General features: G+C 51.9%; 2 protein-coding genes across 2 annotated transcripts; both read left to right on the forward strand.

The window, feature by feature from the left end:
- The first annotated feature begins 2,209 nt into the window (after positions 1-2,209).
- On the forward strand, positions 2,210-15,923 carry PSMD3 (proteasome 26S subunit, non-ATPase 3). Its single transcript, XM_079904852.1, has 12 exons — positions 2,210-2,764; positions 5,114-5,304; positions 6,940-7,077; positions 8,310-8,446; positions 9,359-9,549; positions 9,721-9,824; positions 13,183-13,297; positions 13,402-13,521; positions 13,664-13,767; positions 14,050-14,205; positions 15,227-15,277; positions 15,463-15,923. Exons 1-12 carry the CDS (start codon positions 2,545-2,547, stop codon positions 15,538-15,540), a joined length of 1,605 nt encoding a protein of 534 aa, XP_079760978.1. The 5' UTR covers positions 2,210-2,544; the 3' UTR covers positions 15,541-15,923.
- Positions 15,924-16,153: 230 nt separating this feature from the next.
- Positions 16,154-24,416, forward strand: CSF3 (colony stimulating factor 3; the record flags this gene model as incomplete). Its single annotated transcript, XM_079905221.1, has 6 exons — positions 16,154-16,204; positions 22,472-22,541; positions 22,655-22,809; positions 23,218-23,325; positions 23,472-23,618; positions 23,958-24,416. 6 exons carry the CDS (start codon positions 16,154-16,156, stop codon positions 24,120-24,122), a joined length of 696 nt encoding a protein of 231 aa, XP_079761347.1. The 3' UTR covers positions 24,123-24,416.
- Positions 24,417-26,072: the final 1,656 nt, after the last annotated feature.

Raw genomic sequence — 26,072 nt, forward strand, 5'->3', positions numbered from 1 at the left:
CATCTGGGTAAAATCCCTACCGCTTATGATTCCAAAAATCAAGCTTTACTGGAATTGATGAAAAAAATATTATTTCACCTTGGGTGAAATGTCTTTTGGTGTTTTTCTTTGAAGAACCTATCCTAAGGAAATTCTTAATTTGTGCCAGGAAAAAATAAATAAACATTATCATACTACATAGAGATTACATGTACATGAATACTATCATGTGGTCCTCAAACCACCTGGAAAATGCTTAGAGAAGAACTGTGAGGGTGTGGAATATGGAGTCTAGATTCTAAAGGCAAAAGATGGGACTTCCCTGGTGGTCCAGTGGGTAAGACTCCACGCTCCCAATGCTGGGGGCCCGGGTTCGATCTAAGATCCCGCAGGCTGTGCGGCGCGGCCAAAAAAAAAATAATAAAATTTCTTTAAAAATGCAGATAATAAAAAAAAAATGCAGATAAGTAAAACTAAATAAATAAACAGTACCCAAGAATTAGACTGATGCCAAACTTTAAAAAGAAAGTGTGATATTATCTTCTCATTTCACCTTTCCTTCTTCTGCCCCCAATTAGCGTGGTTGTCATGTGGGTAGGTTGGCATGTGGAAGGGCTAATACAGACATTCAGTGTCATAAAACTGCTGGGTTCATACCAGCCTCCTCTGCCTAAAGCTGGGTTTTAACATCTTCCACCATTCTCTCTTAAAATAGTTTTATGGGTGGAATAACTTCTGCAAGGTTTTTGGCCCCAGGAGTCAGACTCTCCCCATTCTTAGCCACCCCCTACCCAGGCTGCTTCCCTCACTCACCAAGAATTCATGACCCACTGACAAAAGTTTTGCGTTAAGCCATCCTCCCCCATTCTGGGGCATCTTCCAAGGCCTCGCTATATTGCTCAAGGACATACTGGGTAGTTATCTGCTGACTTGATTATTTTTCCCTTGTGATGTAAACTTAACAATGAAGTGAGCTAACACCTTAACTATCCAGAAGGGTAACCTCATGAAGATGAACAACAAAACCTGTCGGTTTTCTTCCTTTACCATTCTCACGCCCACCTTCAGTTACAGATATGGTGTTACAAAGAAGAGATTTTCATGAGTTTATTCCAGTGATGATTCAAAAGTCCTGTTATCCTTCTCCCAGTCCTAGGGGGCAGGGGGACAGTTAGGGAGGAATTGGCCAAGGCATTTTTCCCCTAAAACTGGAGCACACACTTTTCCATTGAGTAAGTGGCTGTTTAGTGCAAGGAGCTATTCGCTGCAATAGTGCAAAAGGAGGAATACAGAGAATACCCTCTCTCTGTATAAATATAAAGGAGAATATAGTCGAAACATATTCTCTGCCCTCTAGGACCTTACAACAGGGCTAGGTTGTCTTGCAGGGTCTGACCTGGTCTAAAACTTAAAACTTCCATTTATGGAAGAGATAAAAGTTCCAAGATAGGAAGGGAGTTTTTGTTTTGTGTCTTAAGAAATTGGAAACTGTATCCTCCTCCTGCAGAATCGCTGGAGGATTCCTTTGAAAGATAAGTGGCCAGGGTTTCAGGTCCAATTTCTTTCCCTTGGAGGATTCTTAGGTGCTCCTTAGGTGTACTATTATTCTGTTCCCCCATTTCACTTCAGTGTCTGTCTGGATGCATAAAGGCGCCCCAACGTACCCCCTGAAGCCTCTCTCTTTCCTCTGGCCTCACAATACACAGCAGCCCAGAGCAAGGCTTCCAGGAGGCTACATTCTGGCGCTGTTTTTTACCACCCCTCCCCCTGAATGTGCTAGCCCTGGGCCTCACAGAGTGGACCCCTAAATTTTATTAAACTTAAGTAATCACACACAAATGCACTCTGCCCCCATCCGCACTCCCAGGCTGCAGAGATTTTATGCCTTATTTTCAGCACGAGCTAAACTCGGACAAAGAAGTCTGAATCCCATAAGGTTCTTCCTTGTCTCCAGTTTGGTTTTATTTTAAGTCCAACAACCTAGCTCCACATCCCTTCGGGCGGCGGTTGAAGACCAGCCTCCTGGATATCAAAACGGACCTCTTGCCAGGCGCAAATTGAGCGAGTTTAGGCATGAAACCCGCCCAGCAACTCGTGGCGTCATCACGCCCTACGTTCCGATAGGCCCTACCCACTCCACGCGGGGTGGGTTACTCGCGGTGGAGTCCGCGGTAACCCAGTTGGAGCCTGAGGTGACCTCTTGTGGACATATACGGAAATGCACTCGAGAGGCGCAAGAAAAAAAATCAACACACTGGAGCACTCCAAAGCAAGCCCCGCAAATTCATAAAGGCTCCTCCCCGCTCTTTCTGCGAAGATCCGCCTCCATCCTGCATCTCGGCGGTTGACTTTTTTCCCCTTTGATGACTCGGCCATCGGCCAGCCCGGCCTGGCGTTTCCCAGAAGGCCCAGCGCCGGGAAGGGGTTTGCAGGTGCTCCGTCATCGTGCGGCCCGACGCGAGTCCGCGCTCGTGTGCAGGCCCGGCTCTGTTCCTGGTCTCCGGTGCGAGGGTTCACGCGAGGCCCCGGCCTCGGTCCCCGGACTAGGCCGCGACCCCGGGCGCCATGAAGCAGGAGGGCTCGGCGCGGCGCCGCGGCGCGGATAAGGCGAAGCCGCCGCCCGGCGGAGGGGAACAAGAACCACCGCCGCCCCCGGCGACCCAGGATGTAGAGATGAAAGAGGAGGCGGCGGCGAGTGGCGGATCAACTGGCGAGACCGATGGCAAGGCGGCGGCTGCGGCGGCTGAGCACTCCCAGCGAGAGCTGGACACCGTCACCTTGGAGGGTAAGAGAGCCCGGGCCGGGGACGTGCCATTATCACGGGTGACAGCGCAGCGGTGATCCACCCTCTCCTTGGGATGCCAGCGCAGCCTCTACCACCTTGACTTGAGGGTTCCTTGCGATCACCCAAAATGCCTGCCCCCACTACCCTGACACTCCCGACCCCAGCCCGGATAACTGAACGTTTTCTCTAGGCTCAGGACTCCTCCCTTCGCACACACCACCCCCCACTGGGGATTGCATCTAGAAGTAGGTCTCACTGGGCCCATAGACTCTTCTGAGTTTTCTCCTCTGACCTTATTACTCCATTTACATCCCACCGGACTGATTCTAGCGACCCCAGTGCACGATTGATCTCTCTAAAAACCAGTGTCTGTATTTATGTTTGAAGGGGGTCAGAATGACGCCAAATACTGGCCCCTGCATTTTAAGAATGGTTTCTGTTGTCTTAACTACCTTTAGCAAACTCCCCTAACTCCCCCTTTCTACCTAGTATCTTGCTTCCTTGTTGCTGTAATTGAGGTGCCCAAACGATCCCATTGCTCTTTTTCTTTTCCTGCAAGCACTTACTCCTACTCTGTTTCTAAAGAGTTTAAACACATTACACACTCCAACTTTTTAGGTGTCGGATGTGTGAGTTCCTAATGTTCACCTTCCACGTAAACTATATACCAATCCCATTTCTTTTCTCCTAGGTGCCTGTTCCCTGTTTCCTATCATCCTCTTGTTCCTCCAAGTTCATATTTCACTTTTCCTACTTAGAGCATCCTGTCCGCATTTGGAGTGGGTAGAGTGAGAGCTTCCCACTGTGACCCTGGTGCTCTTTTCTGGTTCTGGATCAAGTAGGACCGGACTATTTATCGGGTTTTCTCTCTACTTAACTGCACGAGAAACTAGCTCGAAAACATTGAAATAAGCAAAGTTAGGCTCCTGGGTGGTGCTTTGAGGATGTGGTAGCGCTGACTGCATCAGCTTCTACTCTGAAGTTGGATAGCAGGCTCAGTGTCTAATAAAGATCATTTTACATGAAATAACGATAGTCAACCAGTGGCAAAGGTGCCATTCAGCAGTACCTACTGGGTATATACATATGTTTCTTATAAACATTTTAATATAAGAGGTCTAAAGTAGGGGGGGAAAAAACCCAACCGTGGTTGACGTTATTTCCTATGAATTTTTGAGCTGCTCTCCCATAATTGAGATCAAGTTTATATATACAGTTTGGAACAAGGCATAACTAAATACAGATGATTTTGTGTGCCTTCATGCAACATATCCATAAACAAAGCATTCAATGTATTGCAGAAACATTTATTGAATAACTGATATAATGGCTAAGAATATACGCTCTGGGATTAGTTTCCTCATCTCTATAAGTGCAAGTAATAGTACCTACTTAATTGGGTTGTTGTGAAGATTAAAATGTTTACAACTGTGCCTAATACGTGATGAAAACATAGTAAAATCCTCCATAAATATTAGCTGTTATTATTATTATATCGTTAATGTGACCCCGGCACCCTATGCTAAAAATACAAAGGTAACTGAGAAACGACCAATTGATTGCATTCCCTTATTTCTGGATATTTAAGTTGTGTCTATTTTTCTCTGTTACAAATAGCTTTGCAGCCGTCATCTCTGTGCCCAAGTGTCTGATCTACCTCTATAATTATTTCTTCATTAGAGATCCCTGAATTGAACGGGTATTTACGTTTGTTTTTAAGGTTTTTGGTAGTTACTGTCCAGAAAAACTGTACTGATATACATTATACGAGCAGAAATGTCTTGCTCACCCCTGTACTCTATATGTTATCATTTTTTAAACACCACTAGAATGGTAATTGAAAAATGTTTTCCCTTGTGATTATTTGAATACTAGTGAAATATACTTTTCACGTCTGTTATTTGTCATTCCTCTTTTTGTATTGTCCATTCATGTTCATTTTTATTTATTGTAATCCTTTATACGAGCTCCTTGTTGAAAAACAATATGAATCTCTGGTCACATGTGTTGCAGATATTTTTCTTTTGCTTACAGTTCTCAGAAGAATTTTAGAAGTCTTTTCCTATTTGACGATACGCTAAATCTCCACGTGTTTTTGTTTTTCATTGTTTTTTTCTTTTTTCTGTCACCCTCTACTCCTTCCCCCACCCCAGCTTTATTTTTCTTTGTCTCTTGATTATGTCTTAAAATCAATGTATGGCATCCATAACTATTGCTCTTAGGGCAAAAGCGGTGATTGGCCACATCCTGCCATTTGTAAGAGGCTCCCTAGGACTGCTTGGCTGGAGTGGCGGGGGGTGGGGGGAGTAGGAGTTGGAATTAACATTTTTCTCCCCTTGTCCTCCACAGACATCAAGGAGCACGTGAAACAGCTGGAGAAGGCAGTCTCAGGCAAGGAGCCCCGGTTCGTGCTGCGGGCCCTGCGGATGCTACCTTCCACATCACGCCGCCTCAACCACTACGTTCTGTACAAGGCTGTGCATGGCTTTTTCACCTCCAACAGTGCCACTCGAGACTTCTTGCTACCCTTTCTGGAAGAGGTAAGTGAGTCAGGCCAGGGTGAAGGGTGCAGGCTTGGCTTGACACACACATTCCACCCTGTGTAACTGTTTCCTATCCTGGAGACCTGTCTTGTTACCTGCCATAGCAGAGTCATGAAGCAAGACAGCCCCTCTTAATACTCATTTGCCCTCTAACAAGGCGACCATCCTTCTGCCCTGTAGAGTCATTCTTCTGAGTCAGGAAGAAGAGCCAGGAATCAGGACCCTTCCAGCCACACTCATTTCCCACCACCCCCAACAGGGGGCCTATTCCACTGCCTTTTTGCCTCCGAAGCTTCACCATGAAGGATGTGTAGAACAGTGGTTAAGGGACTTCCCTGGCGGTCCAGTGGTTAAGATTCCTTGCTTCCACCCCTGATTGGGGAACTAAGATCCCACAGATCCCACATGCCACATGGTGCGGCCAAAAAAAAAAAAAGCAACAAAAAAAGGAACAAAAGAACAGTGGTTAAGAGCACAGGTTTTGGAGGGGGTGCTGAATTTGAATCCAAACTCTACCATTTGGTATCTGTGGGACTTGGGCAAATGACCTAACCTCCTTGTGCCTCATTTTCTTCATTTGGTAAATGTGATGAACAGATTTGGGGGGGGGCGAGGAGGAGGGGGAAAGCTCTTAGAACAGGGTGTGGCACAGAGTGCATGTTGATGAAGTTAGTTTGCTGGTGGTAGTGGTCTCCATGCCAGGAGAAACCTCTCCTTTTCCTTTCTGGCTGTAAAACTCCCCTTATCATCCATGATACAGTTCGGGTCCTGCCCCTTCTCAAACCTCACTGGCCCTTCAGACACCTTCATCTCCCTAAAATCCTGTATGCTTACAGTCTGTTTCATAGATGTAAAAACTCAGAAAATCCTTGAGGTGGACAGTGAAGACTTTACTGTCTGGGAAAAAGGAAAAGCGCCCCCTCTCCCAGCCCCACCTGGAATGTTTTTAACCTTTACATCTCTAAAGTAACCCACCATGATCGTCTTTTGATCTATTACACATTATTCCAGTTTTGGTGACTAGATCTGAAGGTAAGTACTATGTATATGTCAATTTCTCCCCAAATTCCTTTGTTCCCACCAAAAAAAAATTTTTGTTTCATTATTCTTTTTTTTTTTTTTTTTAATTTTGGCCACACCGCACGATTTGCAGGACTCAGTTCCCCAACCAGGGACTGAACCCAGGCCACGGCAGTGAAAGCCCAGAATCCCAACCACTAGACCACCAGGGAACTCCCTGACTCATTATTCTTGATCTCATCTCTAGAATTATATCCCTTTATTAACCCTGCCTGATAGAATTCGCAGTGGTTCCAAGTATGGTGGTTTAATCTTTACTTAGATTGTAGGCTCTCCGAGGGGTCCTTACATCATCCTTTCTGTCCACATTATATTCTGTAAGGATGTTATACTCCTGTAACCCTTTTCTGTATTTATTGTATTGCCAGCCTCCTTGACTCCCTTCAGAAAGAGACTGTGTCATCTTTATTTCTGAACCCCCAGCACCTAGAAAAATCTTGGCGTGTAGTAGACACTTATTAAATATTTGTTGAAATACATAGTGAGTGCTTAATAAATTCTTGGTTGATTGATCTGACTGAGCTCTTCCACGGTAACTCATGTCCTCTCTAGCCCATGGACACAGAAGCCGATTTGCAGTTCCGTCCCCGAACAGGAAAAGCTGCGTCTGCTCCCCTCCTGCCTGAAGTGGAAGCCTACCTCCAGCTCCTCGTGGTCATCTTCCTGATGAACAGCAAGAGCTACAAAGAGGTAGCCGGGGCCCGTGCAAGTGACGGACGCGCCCCAGGCGGGGTGCGGGCTTAGTGGGGGAGGGTGCCTCTAGTGAAGAAATAGACAATCGCTGGGTTATTAACTGTCCCCCAGGCTCTTCCCCCGTGTGGGAATGCACCCAGCCCCACATCCGGGGAAGACCCCTCAACTCCTGCTCAGGCTCTGGGAAAGGGCTGGCAGTGGCCACTCTGTACCCGTCTGTGGTGCGATCCCAGTATAGTGGATGCTTTCGAGAAGAGTAGGTCTGGAGACAGAAATACCTGGGTTCAAATCCCGTTTGTACCTTAGGCACATTAATTTCTCCCAGCTGTGTGTAAAATGAGACAAACTGCCCACCTTACAAGATTATTGTTAGTATTAAATAAAATAATATATTTTAAAAATACTTAGCACAATGATCTGCACGTAGTAAGCTTTCACAACATTTTAATAAATGGTAGCTATTATTATGAAACTGAAAGACTCCATTTTGGATAGCACTCTTGTACCACGCCTTCCAGCCGGGGCCAGCTCCTTTGTCAGGCTTAGCTGCTGTCCCAAGAGCATGCCCCAAAAATGACAGGTCTCCTCAGTCCTCTGTTTTGTGTTTTCCTTGCTCTGCCACTGGTTGGCTTTCGTTTGGTTGGTTTTTAGGAATAATTCACTCCCTTGAAAGTGTACAACTCAGTAGTCTTTGGTATATTCACAAGGTTGTGCAACCGCCCTCACTATCTAATTCCACACCAGTTTAATCACTGCCCCCACCGAAAAACGCCATACCTATCTGTAGTCACTCCTTGTTCTGCCCTCACCCCAGCCCAGTAATCTATTAATATTTTGTGTCCCATGGATTTTCCTATTCTGGGCGTTTTATCTAAATGGAATTATATAATATGTGCCTTTTGTGTCTGGCTTTTTTTTGTAGCATGATGTTTTCTAAGTTCATCCATGTTGTGGCATATATCTGTACTCTGTTCATTTTTATGGCTGAGTAAAATTCCATCCTATAGATATACCACATTTTGTTTATCCATTCATTGGGTGATAGGCACTTGAGTTGTTTCCACGTTTTGGTTATTGTGAATGATGCTGATATGAATGTTCGTGTGCAAGTTTTTATGTGAACGTGTGTTTCCAGTTCTCTTGGACGTATGCCTAGGAGGGGAATTGCTGGCTCCGTGTTTAACGTTTTGAAACACTGACGCTTGATTCTCTTTTGGCTGCCTCCCCAGGCACAGAAGATCTCTGATGACCTGATGCAGAAGATCAGCACTCAGAACCGCCGGGCCCTGGACCTTGTGGCTGCAAAGTGTTACTATTACCATGCTCGGGTCTATGAGTTCCTGGACAAGCTGGATGTGGTGCGCAGGTACTGTGGCCAGCGGTCTGGCTCGCGGCCCGTGGGGTCAGAGACACGGTCAGGCACTACCACAGAGCTGTGGACTTGCAGGGGGCTGTGGGCTGGTAGATGTAACGTGCCCAGCAGGAAGTGGGGGTAATGGGTGTGCAAGGGTTTGAGAGCGAGGGTTTGAGGGCAAGGCTGAGACTAGATGAGGAAATGGAGACGACCACTGGCCTGTTAAGTCCTGTCTCCCAGGCTCTTCCCTTCACCACACGTCAGGGGAGGACTCATTAGTGGGTCAGAGGTGCAAGCAGGTTCAGGCCGGAAAGCCTTTCGCTCCTCTACTTGAAACCTGCAGCGGCTCCCCGTTTCCCTCAGGGAAAAGCCAAAGCCCTCGTGATGTCAGCTTATAAGGCCCCACGGGGTCTGGCCCCCGTTACTGCCTCCTTGACTTTATTTCCACTGCTCCCCGGACGCTGGCCGCCTCGCTCTATCACGGGCACGCCAGCGCACTGTTCCCTCGGCCGAGAACGCTCTCCTCCCTGCCTCTTTCAAGCCTCTGCTTAACTGTTACCTTCTCAGCGAGTCCTACGCTGACTGGGCTGTTTAAAGTTGCAACCCCATCCTCCTCTCCTTCTGCGGTTCCCGTCGTACTTACCCTGCTTTCGACGTCACCCCACCACCTTTTGTTGAGCTGCATGGTACGCTTATTCATCGTGATGGCTGTCTGTCTCCCCCCACTAGAATGCAGGTTCCCTGAGCAGAGTTCTGTCCTTCTGTGCACCTGGACTAGTGCTTCATTTGTTGAGTATTCAGTGAATAACCAGAAAAGCAGTTTGAGTCACTTTTTTAGGAATTGAGAGAGAATGGAGAGGTCAGAGGCAGCTTGAAGAGTTGTTACGTGAAGGCTTTGACCTCCCGGTTCTTTCCTTCTTGAAGCTTCTTGCACGCTCGGCTCCGGACCGCCACCCTGCGGCATGACGCGGACGGGCAGGCCACACTGCTGAACCTCCTGCTGCGGAACTACCTACACTACAGCTTGTACGACCAGGCCGAGAAGCTGGTGTCCAAGTCTGTGTTCCCCGAGCAGGCCAACAACAATGAGTGGGCAAGGTACCTCTACTATACAGGTGAGCAGGGCCCGGCCCCCAGCCGGAAGGTGTCTCGGGCTCACTCGGTGCAAATTTGCTAAGAAAGTGGTGCCCTTGGTGCATAAGAGCGCCCATTTGGCACTCTGGTTTGCGGGGGGCCGGAGTTTGGATCACACCATCCTCTTGATCAGTTCTCTTCTTCACACCCAGGGCGCATCAAAGCCATCCAGCTGGAGTACTCAGAGGCCCGGAGGACGATGACCAATGCCCTTCGCAAGGCCCCTCAGCACACAGCTGTCGGCTTCAAACAGACGGTGAGCGGCAGTTCTCACCCCTTTGACCCCCTTACTTGTCTCATACCATGTTAGTGCCGCTTCCCTATCTGAGGAGCCCAGGAGGTCCTTAATCTTCTTACCCTGAAGGTGGCATCGCATGTCTGTTTGCACGTGACACTGTTCAGGGCGCGTTAGGCAGACGCTACCTGTACCTCGGGCAGTTTCTGTTTCCAGTATTCTCCCCGGTACGTAGGTTTAGAATATTCCTCATTCCCCAGAACCCCCTGTAGTCATTGCGGGTGAGGGCCTGGATTGTGTTGATAAACCCCAGGCTCTTACCTGGTCCCTCACATGCCCCTTCGGGAGCAGTGTTGTCTGTGGCCAGGGAACCCAGAGCTCTCCCTAAGGCTGTCTGACTCAGGTGGAGGTAAACCTTGGCCGTGGCAAAGCTGTCAGTCACCAGGTAGTTTTTTGAGTACTGACCTTCACGTTAGGCACTATGAGGGATAGAAAAGAAGAATAAGAAATGGTATTTGCCCTCGAAGAGATAGATAAAGAACATTGACTCAGAAAGGCTTGACGGCCTGTGTAAAGGCACAGAGACTGGTAGCCAGAATTAGGACCAGCTTTCCCAGCTACAAACCTCTGCTCTCACATTAACACATCCACCTCCTAGTGCCCTTGAAAGAGAGCAGGGTGAGCACGTGCAGTGATTAGCTCAGTGTGGTGGGAGGTTTGTTTTGTTTCAGTTCAGAAGTTCAGAGAACGGCAGATTCAGTTGTGGTCAAAGTAATCTTAAATAGTTAAATTTGATCTGGGTTTTGAAAGATGGGTAGAATTTTCATAGAAAGGAATGGCTTTCCAGACACATGGGGTACATTGCACAGTGAGAGATTGCTTTTACAACGTAGGACACACACTAAGGCTTCTTCAAAAATTCACTAAAAATACAGGTAATTAACATATAGGCTGTGTTGTGCACCAGGGAGAGGTCTCGTGGGGTAAAGCAGTGTTTTCAGACCAGGTTTTACTGTGGATGGGTAAGGTTTCACAGTTTTCTGTGGTGGAGCCAGGTCGCCAGAAGAAGGAGCAGAGGGCGCTGGAGTACGGTCTTTGACCTGTAGACTGTTGGCCAGGGAGCCAGGAAGGAGGTGGGAGGGTTGCCTGAGAGGGGAAGGGGCAGAGTTGGGGAACTTGCCACCCAGAGAGACTTAAGCAAATAGGCGATGGGCCAAGGCCTTGAACAAGGTAGGAGGAGTGGGATGAGAGCCCACATGGAGAAGCCAGCTTTAAGTAAAAACAGGGAGAGTGAGAATGGGTAAAGAGAGACATCGAATTTAACTTGGAGTCCACAACAGAGCATGTTGAAAGTATCCATCTGTAGAAATCCACATTCTCGCCTTGGGTGATCTCATTTGCCTTCATGGCTCAGCTGTGACCTCCATGACGCTTCACCAAAGTCCGTTACGAACTGTCTTAATCTGCTCGGGTTGCTATTACAAGACTGGGTGGCTTAAACAATAGAAATTTATTTCATCACAGTTTTGGAGGCAAGAAGTCCAAGGTCCGGGTGTCAGCATGGCTGGTTCTTTCGAGGGCTTCTCTTTTGCTTGTAGTTGGCCATCTTCTGACGTCTTCAAATGGTCTCTCCTCTGTGCACGTCTGTATCCTAATCCTTCTTATAAGAACCCCAGTCGTATTGAATTAGGGCCCACTCATATGACCTCATTTTACCTTAATTATTTCTTTAACGGCTCTATCTCCAAATCCAGTCACATTCTGAGGTACTAGGGGGTTAGGGCTTCAGCATATGAATTTGGGGGTTCACAGTTCAGCCCATAATACAAATTCTAACCCCTTTCATGAAGCCAGACCTGCAAATCCGACTTCCCACCACGCATCTCTGTGTAGAGACTGCCTGATTCCTCACCCTCAGTTTGTCCAGACAGGCCCTTCTGGGCACCCCTCACCAGTCCTTCCTCCTGCCCTCCTGATCCAGATAGGAGCCGCCGGGCCATCTTGGACTCCTCCCCACACCCCCTTCACCATCGCTGAGTCATCTGTTGATTTGCCTCCATGGCTTTTGTATTCATCTCCTCTCTGATGTTACCAGTGCCCTTGTTCAAGCCGCTGACCCTGCTGGTCGCCATCCTCCCCTCCACCAGCCCAGCTTCCGCACAGCTGCCTGACTCAGCGGAGCTCCAGGCCCGTCTGCGTGGCCCGGGAAGCTCGCATTTCTCCCCATTGCCCGCCCAGTAGAGTATTGTAAGTCTTGTGAAGTAGGCAAGCCAGGTATTATTGTTGTTGTTAGGCCCGTTTTAGGGAGGTAGAAACCAAAGACTCAGTTGCTCAGCGTTTCCTAGCTAGCAAGTACAGCCTAGCTAGTTCTGTCTCCAAACTCAGAACTCAGCCTGGCATTCAAAACCGCACGTCCCCGGACGGGCCCCCGCTCATCTCTCCAGGTGGCCCCACACACACCCCCTCCAGTATGCCGGCCTCTTCACCAGCCTGTTCCCTTGTCTGAAACGTCCTCCCTCCTTTTCTGCTTCATCAGAATCCTTAAGGCATGTGTTAGCTTCTGCCGTCGGCATGGCTTTCCCCTCACTCGTGGGGTACGCCGAGGGCCAAGGGACAGGGCAGCCTCGTGGGTGTGGGTGGAGGAGCGAAGGAAGGGTCCTTGCCCAGGGGTGGACACCATCAGCCACCACCCATTTTAACCCCTTACCTCCCTCGTGACACTTGCTGTCACGTGGTTTAGCTGTCTGTGCTCCTGTCCCTCCTGCTTGGTGGGAGGCTCCGTAACTGCTGGGCATCGTCCCCTCCACCGTAGTCGTCCTTGCACGGTGCTGAATCCACGGGAGGCGCCCTTGAGAAATACCCACAGTGGTATTTGGAGGAGGGGGGGCCCGATTTTCCAGCCAGCCGGCTCACTCGCTGAGGTGCTGCAGGCCCTTCCCTGAGCTGCTGCCTCTACCCAGATAACTAACTTTACACATAGTTCACCTCCTTAGCAGCATCTTTGGCTGACTCACATTCCATTGCCTAGGCCTCTCGGCCCTGCTTCCTCACCATTTCTGAGCCACAGAACCTACCCATCTGCCTGTACTTTAGAACTTTGCCATTTCAGGGCGCTGTGCACCGATTGGCCAGATGAAATGCAGCTGAGGACCTGGTGTGGCCAAAGGGTCAGAAGCTCACAAGGCCTGTCTCCCAAGGCAGAGCTTCAATTCCACGCCCAGCACAGCTTGAGGATTTTTTTCCTCTCTCTGTGGGCCTGGTCCCAGTGCCACGTTCCCTCTTTCCCTGTGTGTCTGACTGAATTGAAGCCCCATTTCATTCTCTTCTACCACCCGGTGGGGCTCCCTGCCCACTGTGTTCCTCTGTCGCACTCTGCCAGGTGCACAAGCTTCTGATTGTGGTGGAGCTGTTGCTGGGGGAGATCCCGGACCGGCTGCAGTTCCGTCAACCGTCCCTCAAGCGCTCGCTCATGCCTTACTTCCTTCTGACCCAGGGTAAGGGCTGGTCCCCTCCCAGAGCTTGCCGGACCCCTGGCACCGTGGCCCCTTTTTTGTGTGCACCCTGTGCAGCATCTGATCCACTCCTCTCCCCACTGCAGCTGTCAGGACGGGAAACCTGGCCAAGTTCAACCAGGTCCTGGATCAGTTTGGGGAGAAGTTTCAAGCAGATGGGACCTACACCCTCATCATCCGACTGCGACACAACGTCATCAAGACAGGTGTGGAGCAGCGTCTGAGGGGCCCCTGGCAGAGCAGGACCCGGACTAGGCTTCTCCAGGGGCAGGGACAACCCTGTGGGCGCCTGGGCGGGTGACGGGTCTGTGCCCGCCCCATCTTCCCCACCGCTCCTTCCTCTCCCAGGTGTGCGCATGATCAGCCTCTCCTATTCCCGAATCTCCCTGGCGGACATCGCCCAGAAGCTGCAGCTCGATAGCCCAGAGGATGCAGAGTTCATTGTTGCCAAGGTGGGCCTGGCTCGGGGACCGCGGTTGTCACCTTCCTGCCTTATTTCAGAGATGGGGGTGGGAGGAGGTTGACCAAGGAGGGGAATGGGTAAAGCAGTGGCATAGTCTTTTCAGGGAGTGCCCGTCTTGCAGTGAAGCCAGGAAGTTGCCACAGAAAGAGAGAGGGTGTGTGTATGCCAGTGAGTGTGTGAGAGATCAAGGAGGACAAAGAGGTGGGACAAGATGTTCTAGGACTTAGAAGATGGACTTTCTGGTGACTCTTCCTACCTTTGGGGCCTGCAGGCCATCCGGGATGGCGTCATTGAGGCCAGCATCAACCACGAGAAGGGCTACGTCCAGTCCAAGGAGATGATTGACATCTATTCCACCCGTGAGCCCCAGCTAGCCTTCCACCAGCGCATCTCCTTCTGCCTGGATATTCACAACATGTCTGTCAAGGTGCGGAGCCCTGGGCTGCAGAGGCGATGCTTGGCAGCAACGTGCCCCCCTCCACACCCACGGGTTCCTCAGGGAAGACTGGCTTGGTTTGGGGCACAGTTCCCAGACGATCTCTGTAAAACCACTGGGTGTCCGGAAGGGGCAGAGGACTGCTTGTGGGACCACAGCACCTTCCCTTTGCTCTTCAGGGGTCTGGTTGCCAGGGAGGGTCAGACAGGGATTCAGAGCGCAGTGTTCTGGATTTGGTTCCAAGTTTGAGTCATTTACCTTCTCTGAGCCTGTTTCTCCTTCTGTGAAGCTGGTAATGAGGTGTTACCTGCCCTGCCTGCTTCGCAGGGTTGACAGGATTACATGAAATCACTATCTTGGGGCACTTAGCGAAGTCTGAATTGTGTAAAAGGTAGGGCTGCCATCTCATTCCACAAAAGGCTCTTAAGCTCTTACCCTGTGTCAGGCGCTGGGTTAGGTGCTGGTACTGTTGGGCTGCCGATTTTTTTCCTGCTCTCTTCCCCCAGGAAACCAGGGATATAGCTTCACTTATAACCAGGCAAACGCTGTGCTCTGCTAGACAGGAAAGGCCCTTCGTGATCTGGTCCCCGGCGTCCCTGGCCTCCCCCCCACCCAGGACCTCTCCGCCGACCCCCCTCCTCCGCCCCAGTTGGCCCCAATGAACTCAGGCCGGGCCAGCTCACACCCTGAGTCCTCTGCCTGCAACGCCTTTCCTCCACTCCCACAGCCCATCCATTCTTCGTCTTCCTTCTCACTGCCAGTCCCTCTCCCGGCCCGATCAGGAGGGTTAATCATTTATACCTCTGGCTTCTTCTAATTCTCCATCTTCAGCACTTATCCTGTGGTGTTGTAGTAATGAATTAGTCTCGATGCCTGGCTCCACCACCGGACTGAACTAGGGAGTGATCACCTACCCCGCGCATACCCTGGCGCCTGGCACGCAGGAGCACGATGAGTGGGTGTTACGTTGATGCCTCCTCTTCACCTTGTTCCTCTCTCTGTTGTGCTTCAGGCCATGAGGTTTCCTCCCAAATCGTACAACAAGGACTTGGAGTCTGCGGAGGTAAGCTGCCTTCTGCTTCGGGTAAGACTGAAAGATCAAACTTCCCTCTAGAAAGGGGAGAGGGGAGCTTTCTGCAAGGGCTGGGGCAACTCCGAAGCTTGGGCGGTCTCTGGCCCTGGGTGGAGACGGAGTGAGAGAGCCCGACCTGTCCTCAGCAGCCCGGCCCTCGCCCCCTCTGTCCCCAGGAGCGGCGGGAGCGGGAGCAGCAGGACTTGGAGTTTGCCAAGGAGATGGCGGAAGATGACGATGACAGCTTTCCTTGAGCTGGGGGGCTGGGGAGGGGTGGGTGAGTGGGGACTGGCTCTTTATCCTTCCCCATTGGGGGTCCCTGCCCAGGGAACCGGCCCCTTTTCCCACACGCTGCACACAGACTGCATATGTGCAGGGGCTGAGGGGTGCAGGGAGCCAGTCACCCCCACCTCATCCCAGGGCCCCTCCCCAGCCGGTGACGTAGCACACGTGGGCAGGAGGGCGAGCAGGCAGCCTCCCCAGGGCAGGGTCCTGGCTAGCAGTGTGGGCAGCAGGATGGGAGGGACTAGCCCTGTGCTCTCCTCCAGGGAGGAGGGCACTGGAACTGGGACATGTGTTAGGTTGTATGTTTTTTGAAGCTTCAGTTGTGATTTTTAAACAATAAAAAGTTCTCCAGGACCCTTTGTGCATCAGTTAATTACTCTTATTTCACTCTCACATGTGCAACGTTAACAGGCCCAGAGTTTTTTCTGGCCTGGGAGGGAACGCAGCTAGGAGAGGCAGAAACCCACGAGGCATCGTTCTGATAGCAGAGCTCGCTCAGCAGGAACGAAGGGTACGTGTACGGCAACGCCCCAGGTGCCAACCAGAGAACATCAATGATGCAGAGGACCCAGTGTGGGGAGCATGACCCGAGGACCCGAAGCAGCTGTAGATGAAGAGGAGGCCGAGGGCTGGGTGGAGAGACTCTGATCTGGGATCAGAGGGCCTGGGTTTACTCTTTCATATCTAACTGGCTCTCAGATAACTGGCACCTCCAAACTTCTCAGGCTCCTTTCCCATATCTGCCAGATAAATGATTAGACTCAGTGACCTCCTGGCTCTAAAACTGGGAATCTGGGCTTCCAGTGGATCAAACACAAGGTGCGAGTCTGACCCTCAGGTGAGGTTCACAGAGGAGAGAAGGGTCTCCTGCAAGGCTCCAGCGGGTTGAGAGCAGGGTTCTGCCCAGTGGTCCTTATGGAGTGGGGGATAGGCTCCTCCCTGAGAGCAGAGCGGGGGTCAGGCGAGAGGGGGCTCCCTGTGGATGCCCAGCCCACCTTCAGCTGCATGTGGTGGGAAAATGCACCTGCCAGGGTCTCTGTAAGTCTCCCAGTCGCTGTCAGCAGTGCTCCCCACATTGGGTTCTTCGCATCATTGATGTTCTCTGGTTGGCACCTGGGGCGTTGCCGTACACGTACCCTTCGTTCCTGCTGCGCGAGCTCTGCTATCAGAACGATGCCTCGTGGGTTTCTGCCTCTCCTAGCTGCGTTCCCTCTCCTGTCGAGCTCTCGCTCTGCACCTTGCTGATTGCTACACATCTTCCAGGCATCCTGCCTCACAGTGATTCAACTCCCTGGCGTCTGAACCACTCACTGGATAATCAGATTCTCTTAGGAGGTTGTCGCTGTGAAAGCCTTATCCTCCCAACTAGATTGTAACTTCTTAAAGAGCATGAGGCACTTCTGTCCCCCCGGGGCCTTGCCCAGTACCTGGCACACGAGCTGGTTAACGTCTTGTTTGTTAGGAAAGGTACGCCATGTGTTCATCACCAGCTGCTGATTTTCATACCCCGATAGCCCTAACTTCCATCAAAGGCATGTTTTAGACTGGCCTTGCTTTGGTTTCTGATCCCACCGCAGCCTCGGTGTGATTTGGTATTGCCCACTTCCTTTAAGCTTTTGTGAAACCCAGGTAGTGACACTTTTTTTTTTTTTTTGGCTGCATTGGGTCTTCATTGCGGCACGAGCTTTCTCTAGTTGTGGCGAGCAGGGGTTACTTTTCGTTGTGGTGCGCGGGCTTCTCGTTGCAGAGCACGGGTTCTAGGTGCGCGGGCTTCAGTAGCTGTGGCACACGGGCTCAATAGTTGTGGCTCGCGGGCTCTACAGCGCAGGCTCAGTAGTTGCGGCGCACGGGCTTAGTTGCTCTGCGGCATGTGGGACCTTCCTGGACCAGGGCTCGAACCCGTGTCCTCTGCATTGGCAGGCGGATTCTAAACCACTGCACCACCAGGGAAGTACCTAGTGAAACTTTTTAAAGTTTGCTTTGTGAAACAGCACTTTTTTTCCCCAAGCTCCCCCCTTGATCTTTGTGGAAGATGTTATTATTCCAGCATCCAAACTTTCCATTATTTTTTTTTAAAGGATTCAATCTTTTCCCCATTTTACAGGCCAATTCGAAAATCTGATAGGAGATCTTTTTTTTAATTAATTTATTTATTTTTGACTGTGTTGGGTCTTCGTTTCTGTGCGAGGGCTTTCTCTAGTTGTGGCAAGCGGGGGCCACTCTTCATCGCGGTGCGCGGGCCTCTCACTATCGCGGCCTCTCTTGTTGCGGAGCACAGGCTCCAGACGCGCAGGCTCAGTAGTTGTGGCTCACGGGCCTAGTTGCTCCGCGGCATGTGGGATCTTCCCAGACCAGGACTCGAACCCGTGTCCCCTCCGTTGGCAGGCAGATTCTCAACCAGTGCACCACCAGGGAAGCCCCTAATAGGAGATCTTTAATTCCCTTCCAGGAAGGATGGGGACTAACAGTGAGCACCCCTCTGTGCCCCTTCCAGGCTCGTGAGGACAGGCTTAGGTGGGACTTGAACACTGGCCTACGTGATACCAAGTTCAGGTCACGTTCTGTAGGCTGTGCAGCCTTCTCCCAGCCTCAGTCTGTGGCTCTGTTATCTGGTTGGTTGGTTGGTTTTTGTCCCCACATGGCTGTCCTTCTGGCCCATGACCACTTTACCTGACCTCTAAAATGACTTTCTTTTTGAGTGTGTGATAATTAGTTGTAATTACTGTTATTCCCAATGACAAATCTTAAAGTCAGCACCCAGCCCAAAGTGCCCCATACCCTTTCCTGGTTGGTAATGGATTGGAGAGTCTATCATCCTGTTACACAGAGTTGGGGTCATTTGTCATGATTTCCTGGTTCTCAACCACCTTGAGTCTATAGACCATTCTTCTGTCTGCTCACAGTCTGGAAGTTTCTTATAATTCATCGTCACTGGCTTAGCTTTCTTTTCCTGGAGAAGTTCAGTGTTATTTTTATGCTTGGAGAGTTCACTGTGTTCTCTACCTTCCAGTTTTGTTTTTTAATTAGAAAACTACAGAGAAGTACAAAGAATAACATAAGAAATACCCATGTACTTTCCACCCAATTTTAATAAATGTCAACCTTTTGTTATCATGTCAAGTTTTTTCATGCAAGATAAAACATGACAGATAAGTTAAAAGCCCATCTTCCTTCCCCAGGCCTCCTCCCTCCTTCCCTAAAGGCAGCCTCTCTGATGAATTCAGTGGGTATCCTTCCAGTTTATGTTTTTATAGTTTTACTACAAAATATAGTATTGTCTTGAGTTTTTAAATCTTTGTTAATGATGTATCACATGAAAGTAAGTTCCTTTTACTCAGTATGGGTTTTGAGATCTAATCATGTTTAAACCCGTGCCCAGCACTGTTCTAGGGACTAAGAAAAGAACTGAATGAAACAAACTGCTTTCGTCGTGGGTTTTCTATTGTGGAAGGATGGAGAGGCACATGTGGTATGAATGTGCCACAATTTATTTGTTCATTAATTTATTGGTGGCCACTGGTTTACTGTTACAAACAACACTGCAGAGGACATTTCTGTATGTCCCCTTGTACATATGTCCTGTGTGCTAGTTTGCGAACTTTTCTTAAAGGGCCAGATGGTACGTTTTTTAGGCTTGTGAGCCATGTGCTCTTTCACACCTACTCACTTCTGCCCTTCTTGAAAGGGGCCTTACATAAACAATATGTAAACAAATTATTTATGAACACTGGCTTTTCATGATTTTTACCTGTGCTAAAATATTCTTTTGGGACTTCCCTGGCAATCTAGTGGTTAAGACTGTGCTTCCACTGCAGGGGGCGAGGTCCCTGGTCAGGGAACTAAGATCTCGCATGCTGCGCAATGCAGCCAAAGAAAAAAAAATCTTTTGATTTTTTTCCAACCACTTAAAACATGTAAAACCGATTCTTAACTCAGGGTGTACGTATCTTGGCCCAGAGGCCAAGTCTGCAACAAAGGCATTACGCCGGAGCCTTCATAAGGACACTCCAAGCCCAGTTCCAGATGAAAACAGGAAGTGTGAGTGGAAGCCACTCACCCACTCTGGCCATTGAGAAATAACTGGGAAAGCCTTTAGGAAGCTGGAAGGATGAATAACAGCTAGTGGGGGGTCTCTGGAGCCAGGACCTTTGCCAGATCATTTCAGTCTGGCTCAGCCCGCATGTGTCAGGACTGGTAACCGGGCTTTCTCTCTGCCTGGTCTTTATTCTCTCATGGGTGGGGCTGAGATCTGGATTGAGCCATCATCCAAGAAGTACATACAGCTCTCTGAACAGGAAGATAGTGTAATAGGAATGACGGGGGCTTGGGAAGGCTGATCACAGATCCTGCCTCGCTCTGCCCCCGACTTGTTCTGTGATCTTGGGCCTTTCGGTTCTCTGAGGCTGTCCCTTGTCTCTAATGGGAATAGTCCACACTTGGTTGATAGGATGAAAGACAAAAGTGTAATGGAAGGTGCCTGGCATATAAGAGGTGTCCGGTAACTGCCAGCCAACATTCGGATTTTCCCTCTATGGAATGGAGGCCAGAACACCTCCCTGGTCAGGCAGTTCACTTCCTCTGGAAGTAGCCCACTCCATCCTCCAGCACCTCTGGCAGTTAGAAAGCTCTTTCCTTGAGCTGAAAGCTGGCTAGCTGGGCTTCCACTCCCTGCCCGCTTCTAGCCCTTGAGACCACACAACAACCTCTCCTCTTGACCAGACAAAATGGTGTGTTTTCTTCAAATCATCATCGCAAGTCCTTTCACCATTCTGGCCACCCTCGTTAGAAGTAGCATTTTCTGAGCCAAACCTCTGACACACTTGGACTGTAAGTGAAAATTAAAGTTTGGGTCTAGAGCTGGCCTGGTTATGGTTGAGGAAGGCCAAACATTGGTCAAGAGATTCAATGGTGGGCACTTCCCTGGTGGTCCAGTGGTTAAGAATCCGCCTTCCAATGCAGGGGACGGGGGTTTGATCCCTGGTCAGGGAACTAAGATCCTACATGCTGTGGGGCAACTCAGCCCTGTCCCTCTAGAGCCTGCACACCGCACCGAAATACCCTGCATGCCACAAGGAAGATCTCGCGTGCCACAACTAAGACCCGACGCAGCCAAATAAATAAATAAATTTTATATAAATAATGAATGAATGAAAGAGATTCAATGGGTAAGAGTTTAAGACTCTGGCACAGTGCAGACCTTGGCTCTGCTAGTTTTGGGCAAGTCAACCTCTCCAAGGTCAGATTCATCTTCTGTAAAAGGGGAAATGGTTCTGATACATTCCTCATAGGCTTATTGAAAGCAATGCATTTGCCAATGTACAGGGCATGCTCTGCACAACATCTGGGGCGGGCTGGGTCCTCCGGAGGTTCTTAGTGGGAAGGAGAGGAGGCATGTTTGTGAGAACCTCTGCCATCCCGCCACAGTTCTGTTAAACCCACCCCTCTCCTCCCATGGAGGTGGGCGCAGAACTGGGCTTAATAGGGGCATGGTGGCCAGTTGCCTGGCCTAAGGTGGAGCTGGGGGCCAGGGCTGCCCGGCAGGACCAGGGACCAGAGGCAGGACGTGAATTGATTAGCAGGTGAAGGCCCTGCCAGCTGTGGCCACCAGGGGGCACCCCCGCCCCAGAGATGGCCTGGCCCAGTCAGACACACCCACTCCTCATCCGAAGAGACTCTGTTCTGGCCCGTCCTGGGGTAGAACAACGTTCTGTTGGGACAGAACATGACAGTCTTGCGTGCAGTTGGTCAGACTTCCCCAGGCAGGCCCCATGGCCTGTGGAAAACTCTCAGGCCCAAGGCAGAGGTCTGGATTATAACTCTGACTCTGCTACCCATGACCTTGGGCAAGCCTCTTCCCTCACTGGCCCAGTTCACAGGGTTGGAACAGACTCCAAAGTCCCTTCCAGCGCTAAGAGTACGTGGTTCTCGGGTTTGAAGCCGGGTGGTTTCTTTTTGCTCACCCTAGCGCTTCTCCACTCAGGGCAGCACACACATGCCCGCTGGCAGTGAACCTGGCCAGGGAAGCCACCTGTCCCAGACCCTCAACTCCAAAGCACTGCGACACTAGGGGGGAGGGGTAGTGCGGGCGGGTTGGGGGGGGGGTGCGGGGAGGAGGAAGGGCAAGGTCAGGTGAACCTGAACCGAGAGCCTCAATGGGTCTTGCTTCATTCGGGACAGACATCCGGTTTCCTCTGGTCTCTGCCAGGATTCCGGGGGCTTTAAAGGAATGAGTCATGGGGGGGATTGGGGAGTTCCCAGCTAATCAGTTCGGGACAGGAACCAGGGTGATGCCTCTCAACATGTGCGGTGGGGACAGGAGGCAAGACCCCAGTGTTCCTATCTCAGGCCCCTGGCCCCTCAAGAGGGCACTCAGAAAGGCAGCCTCTGGGAATTGGGGGGGATAGAAATAGGGCAACTGGTTTCTTCCTTCTCAGAATTGGGGGCCTAGGGAGCAGGTGGCTTGAGAATCCCAAGGGAGAGTGGCAAATGGGGCTGACCCAGGAGATGTGCCAGGGGAGGGTGGGAGGGAGGGCCCCAAGGCCTAGGCCTGCCTCTTCCCCGGGGTCGACCTGACTCCAGCCTCCCCGGCTTTTATCATTGGCTCAGCTTTGGTTCAGCGGTTCAGTTCAAACACTCTGGGGCAATTCAGACCTGGGTGGGGCTGAGGGGAGGAAGGGAGTTTGAGGGGGGCAAGACGTCAAAGAAGAATCAGAGATTCCACAATTTCACAAAACTTTCGCAAACACTTTTTTTTGTCCCAACCCCCCTGCATTGTCCTGGACACCAAATTTGCATAAATCTTGGGAAGTTATTACTAAGCCTTAGTCGCAGCACCAGGTAATTTCCTCCCAGGCCTCCATGGGCTTGTGTATAAAGGCCCCTGGACCTGGTCCCTGACAGAACCCAGAACCTACAGACCCATCCAGACCCCCGGCTGAACCTGCTGCCCAGAGCCCCATGAAGCTGATGGGTGAGTGTCCGGGCCCCAGGAGGGGAGAGCTGCGGGGCCCGGAGTGGCAGAGGGCAGGGTCCCTGGGCTCCGAGAGAGGTATGCACGTCTCCTGAGCCCCCGTCTGCTCCCAGCCCTGCAGCTGCTGCTCTGGCACAGCGCACTCTTGACGGTGCAAGAAGCCACACCCCTCGGCCCTGCCAGCTCCCTGCCCCAGAGCTTCCTGCTTAAGTGCTTAGAGCAAGTGAGGAAAATCCAGGCTGATGGCGCTGAGCTGCAGGAGAGGCTGGTGAGTGAGGGCAGCCTGCGGAGGGACAGGGAGGGGACAGAGATACTGCAGCAGCGGGCAGGGAGGAAAGAAGGTGTGCAAGGCAGAGCTGAGGGGAGACAGAGAAGCGGAGGGAAGCAAAGGGAACCATGGGGAAGGGACATGGGATGGGAGAGGAGAGACTCAGGGGAAATGGGAGGAAATTAGGAGAGGCAGAGCCCCAGCGGCTGGTGGGGAACTGGGGGAAGAACCTCTTGGGGACAGTGCTGGGAGGGGCTGGCTGGGGGCTTGGACGGAGGAACAGGGCTGAGAAGCCTGGCGGGACGTGGAGGGAGGGAAGATGTGGATGTGGAGAGATGGGGGCACTCGGGAAGGAAGAGCCGCCCGGCTCTGCCAGTCCCCCTCACTCAGCATCCTTCCCATCCCCAGTGCACCACCCACAAGCTGTGCCACCCTGAGGAGCTGGTGCTGCTTGGGCACTCTCTGGGCATCCCCCAGGCTTCCCTGAGTAGCTGCTCCAGCCAGACCCTGCAGCTGGTGAGTGTCCGGAGGGGAGAAGGGAGATGAGGGGACAGGCGGGAAAGGATGACCTGGAAGGCTCCCCAGTCCTCCAGGCTCCATGCTGGGCCCCTGAGGGGAGCAGCCCAGGCAGCGTCCCCTGACTTTCCTATCCCATCTCCCAGACAGCCTGCCTGAGCCAACTGCACGGCGGCCTCTTCCTCTACCAGGGCCTCCTGCAGGCCCTGGCGGGGATCTCCCCAGAGTTGGCCCCCACCTTGGACATACTGCAGCTGGACGTCACCGACTTTGCCACCAACATCTGGCTGCAGGTGAGTCTCTTCCGGAGCAGCAAGCGTTAGGGCCCCGGACCGAGCTGGTCCTCAAAGGTGGTGCTGCCAGCCTGGGGACCCCGGAGTTCTCTAGGGCTGGGGCAGAAACATTCTCGGTGGGCTGGATGTAGGGAGCTACCACCTCATCCCAGGACCCTACCCCATCCCCCCTAGTTGAGGGCATGAGGCGGGGTCACTGGACCTTAAAGAGACCTGGGTTCGGTCCTGGCTCCACCATGAACCCTGGATCGTCTACAGCCCATCAGCCCTTCGCCTTTCCTCCCCGTGCTAACTACCCACTCAGCACGGCCTGATTGCTGACCTCACCTTCCCCCACAGATGGAAGACCTGGGGGTGGCCCCTGCTGTGCAGCCCACCCAGGGCCCCATGCCGACCTTCACCTCGGCTTTCCAGCGCCGGGCAGGAGGGGTCCTGGTTGCTTCCAAGCTGCAGAGCTTCCTGGAGCTCGCGTACCGTGTCCTGCGCTACCTGGCCGAGCCCTGAGCAAAGCCCTCCCCATCCAGTGTATTTATCTCTATTTAATATTTATGCTTATTTAAACCTAATATTTAAAGACGGGGAAGACAGAAAGGAGCCCCGGACTCCTGGATCCTTCCCTCCACCTCCAAGTTTCATTCTCCCGCCTGTAGCAGGGAGAAAAACTCCCGTCTTCCCGTCCCCTGGACTGGGAGGGAGTTGGTAAATACCAAGTATTACTTCCCGTGACTCCTCCCTGCCTGGCTCCGTGGTGGGCTCTGGGGAGAGCCACAGCGAACCCCTACCCTGAGGGTGCCTACCTCGGGACCCTTGGAATCATCGGGAAGTCTCCCACGTGGGAGATGAGACAGCCCTGTTTAATATTTAAACAGCAGTGTTCCCCAACTGGGTCCTTGCACCCCTGGCTCTGCCTGACTTGGCTGCTTCCCTCGAGTCCCCTTTGCCTCGGGCACGGAGCCCATCAGAGGCAGCCGAAGCCGGGACGCTTGACCCTGGGGTCCCGCGAATTTGCTGGGGAATCGTTTTAAGATTTTTTTCGGGCACGTTTTGACTCCTTGTGTGGGGAGCCCAGGCAACCATCAGCGACGCCTCGTTTTTCTGGATGCGCTATAGACACCATCAGTCTAGTGGCGCCTGCCCCACCCCGCCGGGGTCAGGGTCGGGATTCTGACTCCTTTTCAGGCTGGGCAGTCGTGTCTCTGCCTTGCTGGGTGGGGCTGGGAATGTGGGAGGGAAAAGATGAGGGGGCTCGTGTGACGGGGTGTGAGAGGGACGCTCGACCGTTCACCTTCCCCCTCGGCGCCCACTTTCTCATTGTAGCCAAACTTCACGATAATAAAGTGTTTGTCTCCAGTAAATGTCCTTCCTCCTTCTTGAGTCCAGCTGGTGCCTGGCCAGGGGTCGCGGGCAGGGAGTTGAATGGAGGGCGAGGCCCAAAGGAGGGGAAGAGGAGGTGCACCCACTGGGTGCAGACACTGGGCCGGGTGCTAGGACACGGCAGTGAATGAGGCAGGCGTGGTCCCTGGCCCCGTGGAGCCACCGCCTAGCAGGGAGGACAGAAGGTAGATGGGTCACCCGTACCGGGGGAGGAGAGAGTAGGGTTGGGAGAGGGGGACTGGGGGGCTCAACAGTCCAGACACAGATGGACACGGGCCCGAAGCGAGGGAGGATTTAACATGTGCACAGGGCTTCAGTTTACCACCTTCCATAAACCTTCACCCATCCATGCTCACAGCCACCCACAAACACAGAATTATGAAGGGCCTTTTACAGATTAGGAAGCTGAGGTCAAGGTGACAGCTTGGGTTGGACCCCACATTCCAGGCTCTGCACTTCTGTCCCTCGTCAAGCACTGCCTCTGATCTGGCGGGGAGCCCGCAGCCTTCCTACCTGTCTCGGGGCTAATGGGCTGAAGAGGCCTGAGCTCACACCTGGGGAGACCGGAGGCGCCGCTTCACAGCTCAGATTCAAGACAAAGCTCTCTGTGCTCTCAGCTGAAGACGCACGTATGCTTCCAGGCTGCCACCACCAGACCAAGGACGTCCAGACGGCCAACCAGTCCCCAGGTCCCCTCCCAAGACTTCCCCATCCTCAGCTCCTGAGTCACTTCCCACTTCCCTTCCCCATCTGGTTCCTTAGAAGCAGGGTCGGGCTGAGTGGGGCTAGAACCCCCAGCTGCACGGCTCAGGGTCCCCCCTCTCTAGTTGGTCCTGAAGAACCGGGGCTTGGAGACGACCAGGCAAAGAAGGGTTAAACAGAGTTCCTGCCTCCATCCCCCCTCATGCCTCAGCCCCTCACCCCTCATACCCCCCAAGTCCTTACTGGAGAGGAAAGATCCAACTCCAGGCCAGTCAGACTCTGGGTGGGGCTTGGCCGGGCTGGGGAACATCAGAACAGGACACCCTACCCCAGCACCAGCGGGGCCTTTAGCCAAAACCTCTCCCTTTTCGGAGTAAG

Source organism: Stenella coeruleoalba (assembly GCF_951394435.1).
Source record: "Stenella coeruleoalba genome assembly, chromosome: 19".
Lineage (NCBI taxonomy): Eukaryota > Metazoa > Chordata > Mammalia > Artiodactyla > Delphinidae > Stenella > Stenella coeruleoalba.

Bases quoted from the DNA above. Each gene is read 5' to 3' on its own strand.
- PSMD3 (XM_079904852.1), top strand. From the start codon at position 2,545: ATGAAGCAGGAGGGCTCGGCGCGGCGCCGCGGCGCGGATAAGGCGAAG. The intron at 8,447-9,358 runs GTACTGTGGCCA...TCCTTCTTGAAG, and splicing joins AAGCTGGATGTGGTGCGCAG to CTTCTTGCACGCTCGGCTCC. The intron at 15,278-15,462 runs GTAAGCTGCCTT...CTCTGTCCCCAG, and splicing joins AGGACTTGGAGTCTGCGGAG to GAGCGGCGGGAGCGGGAGCA.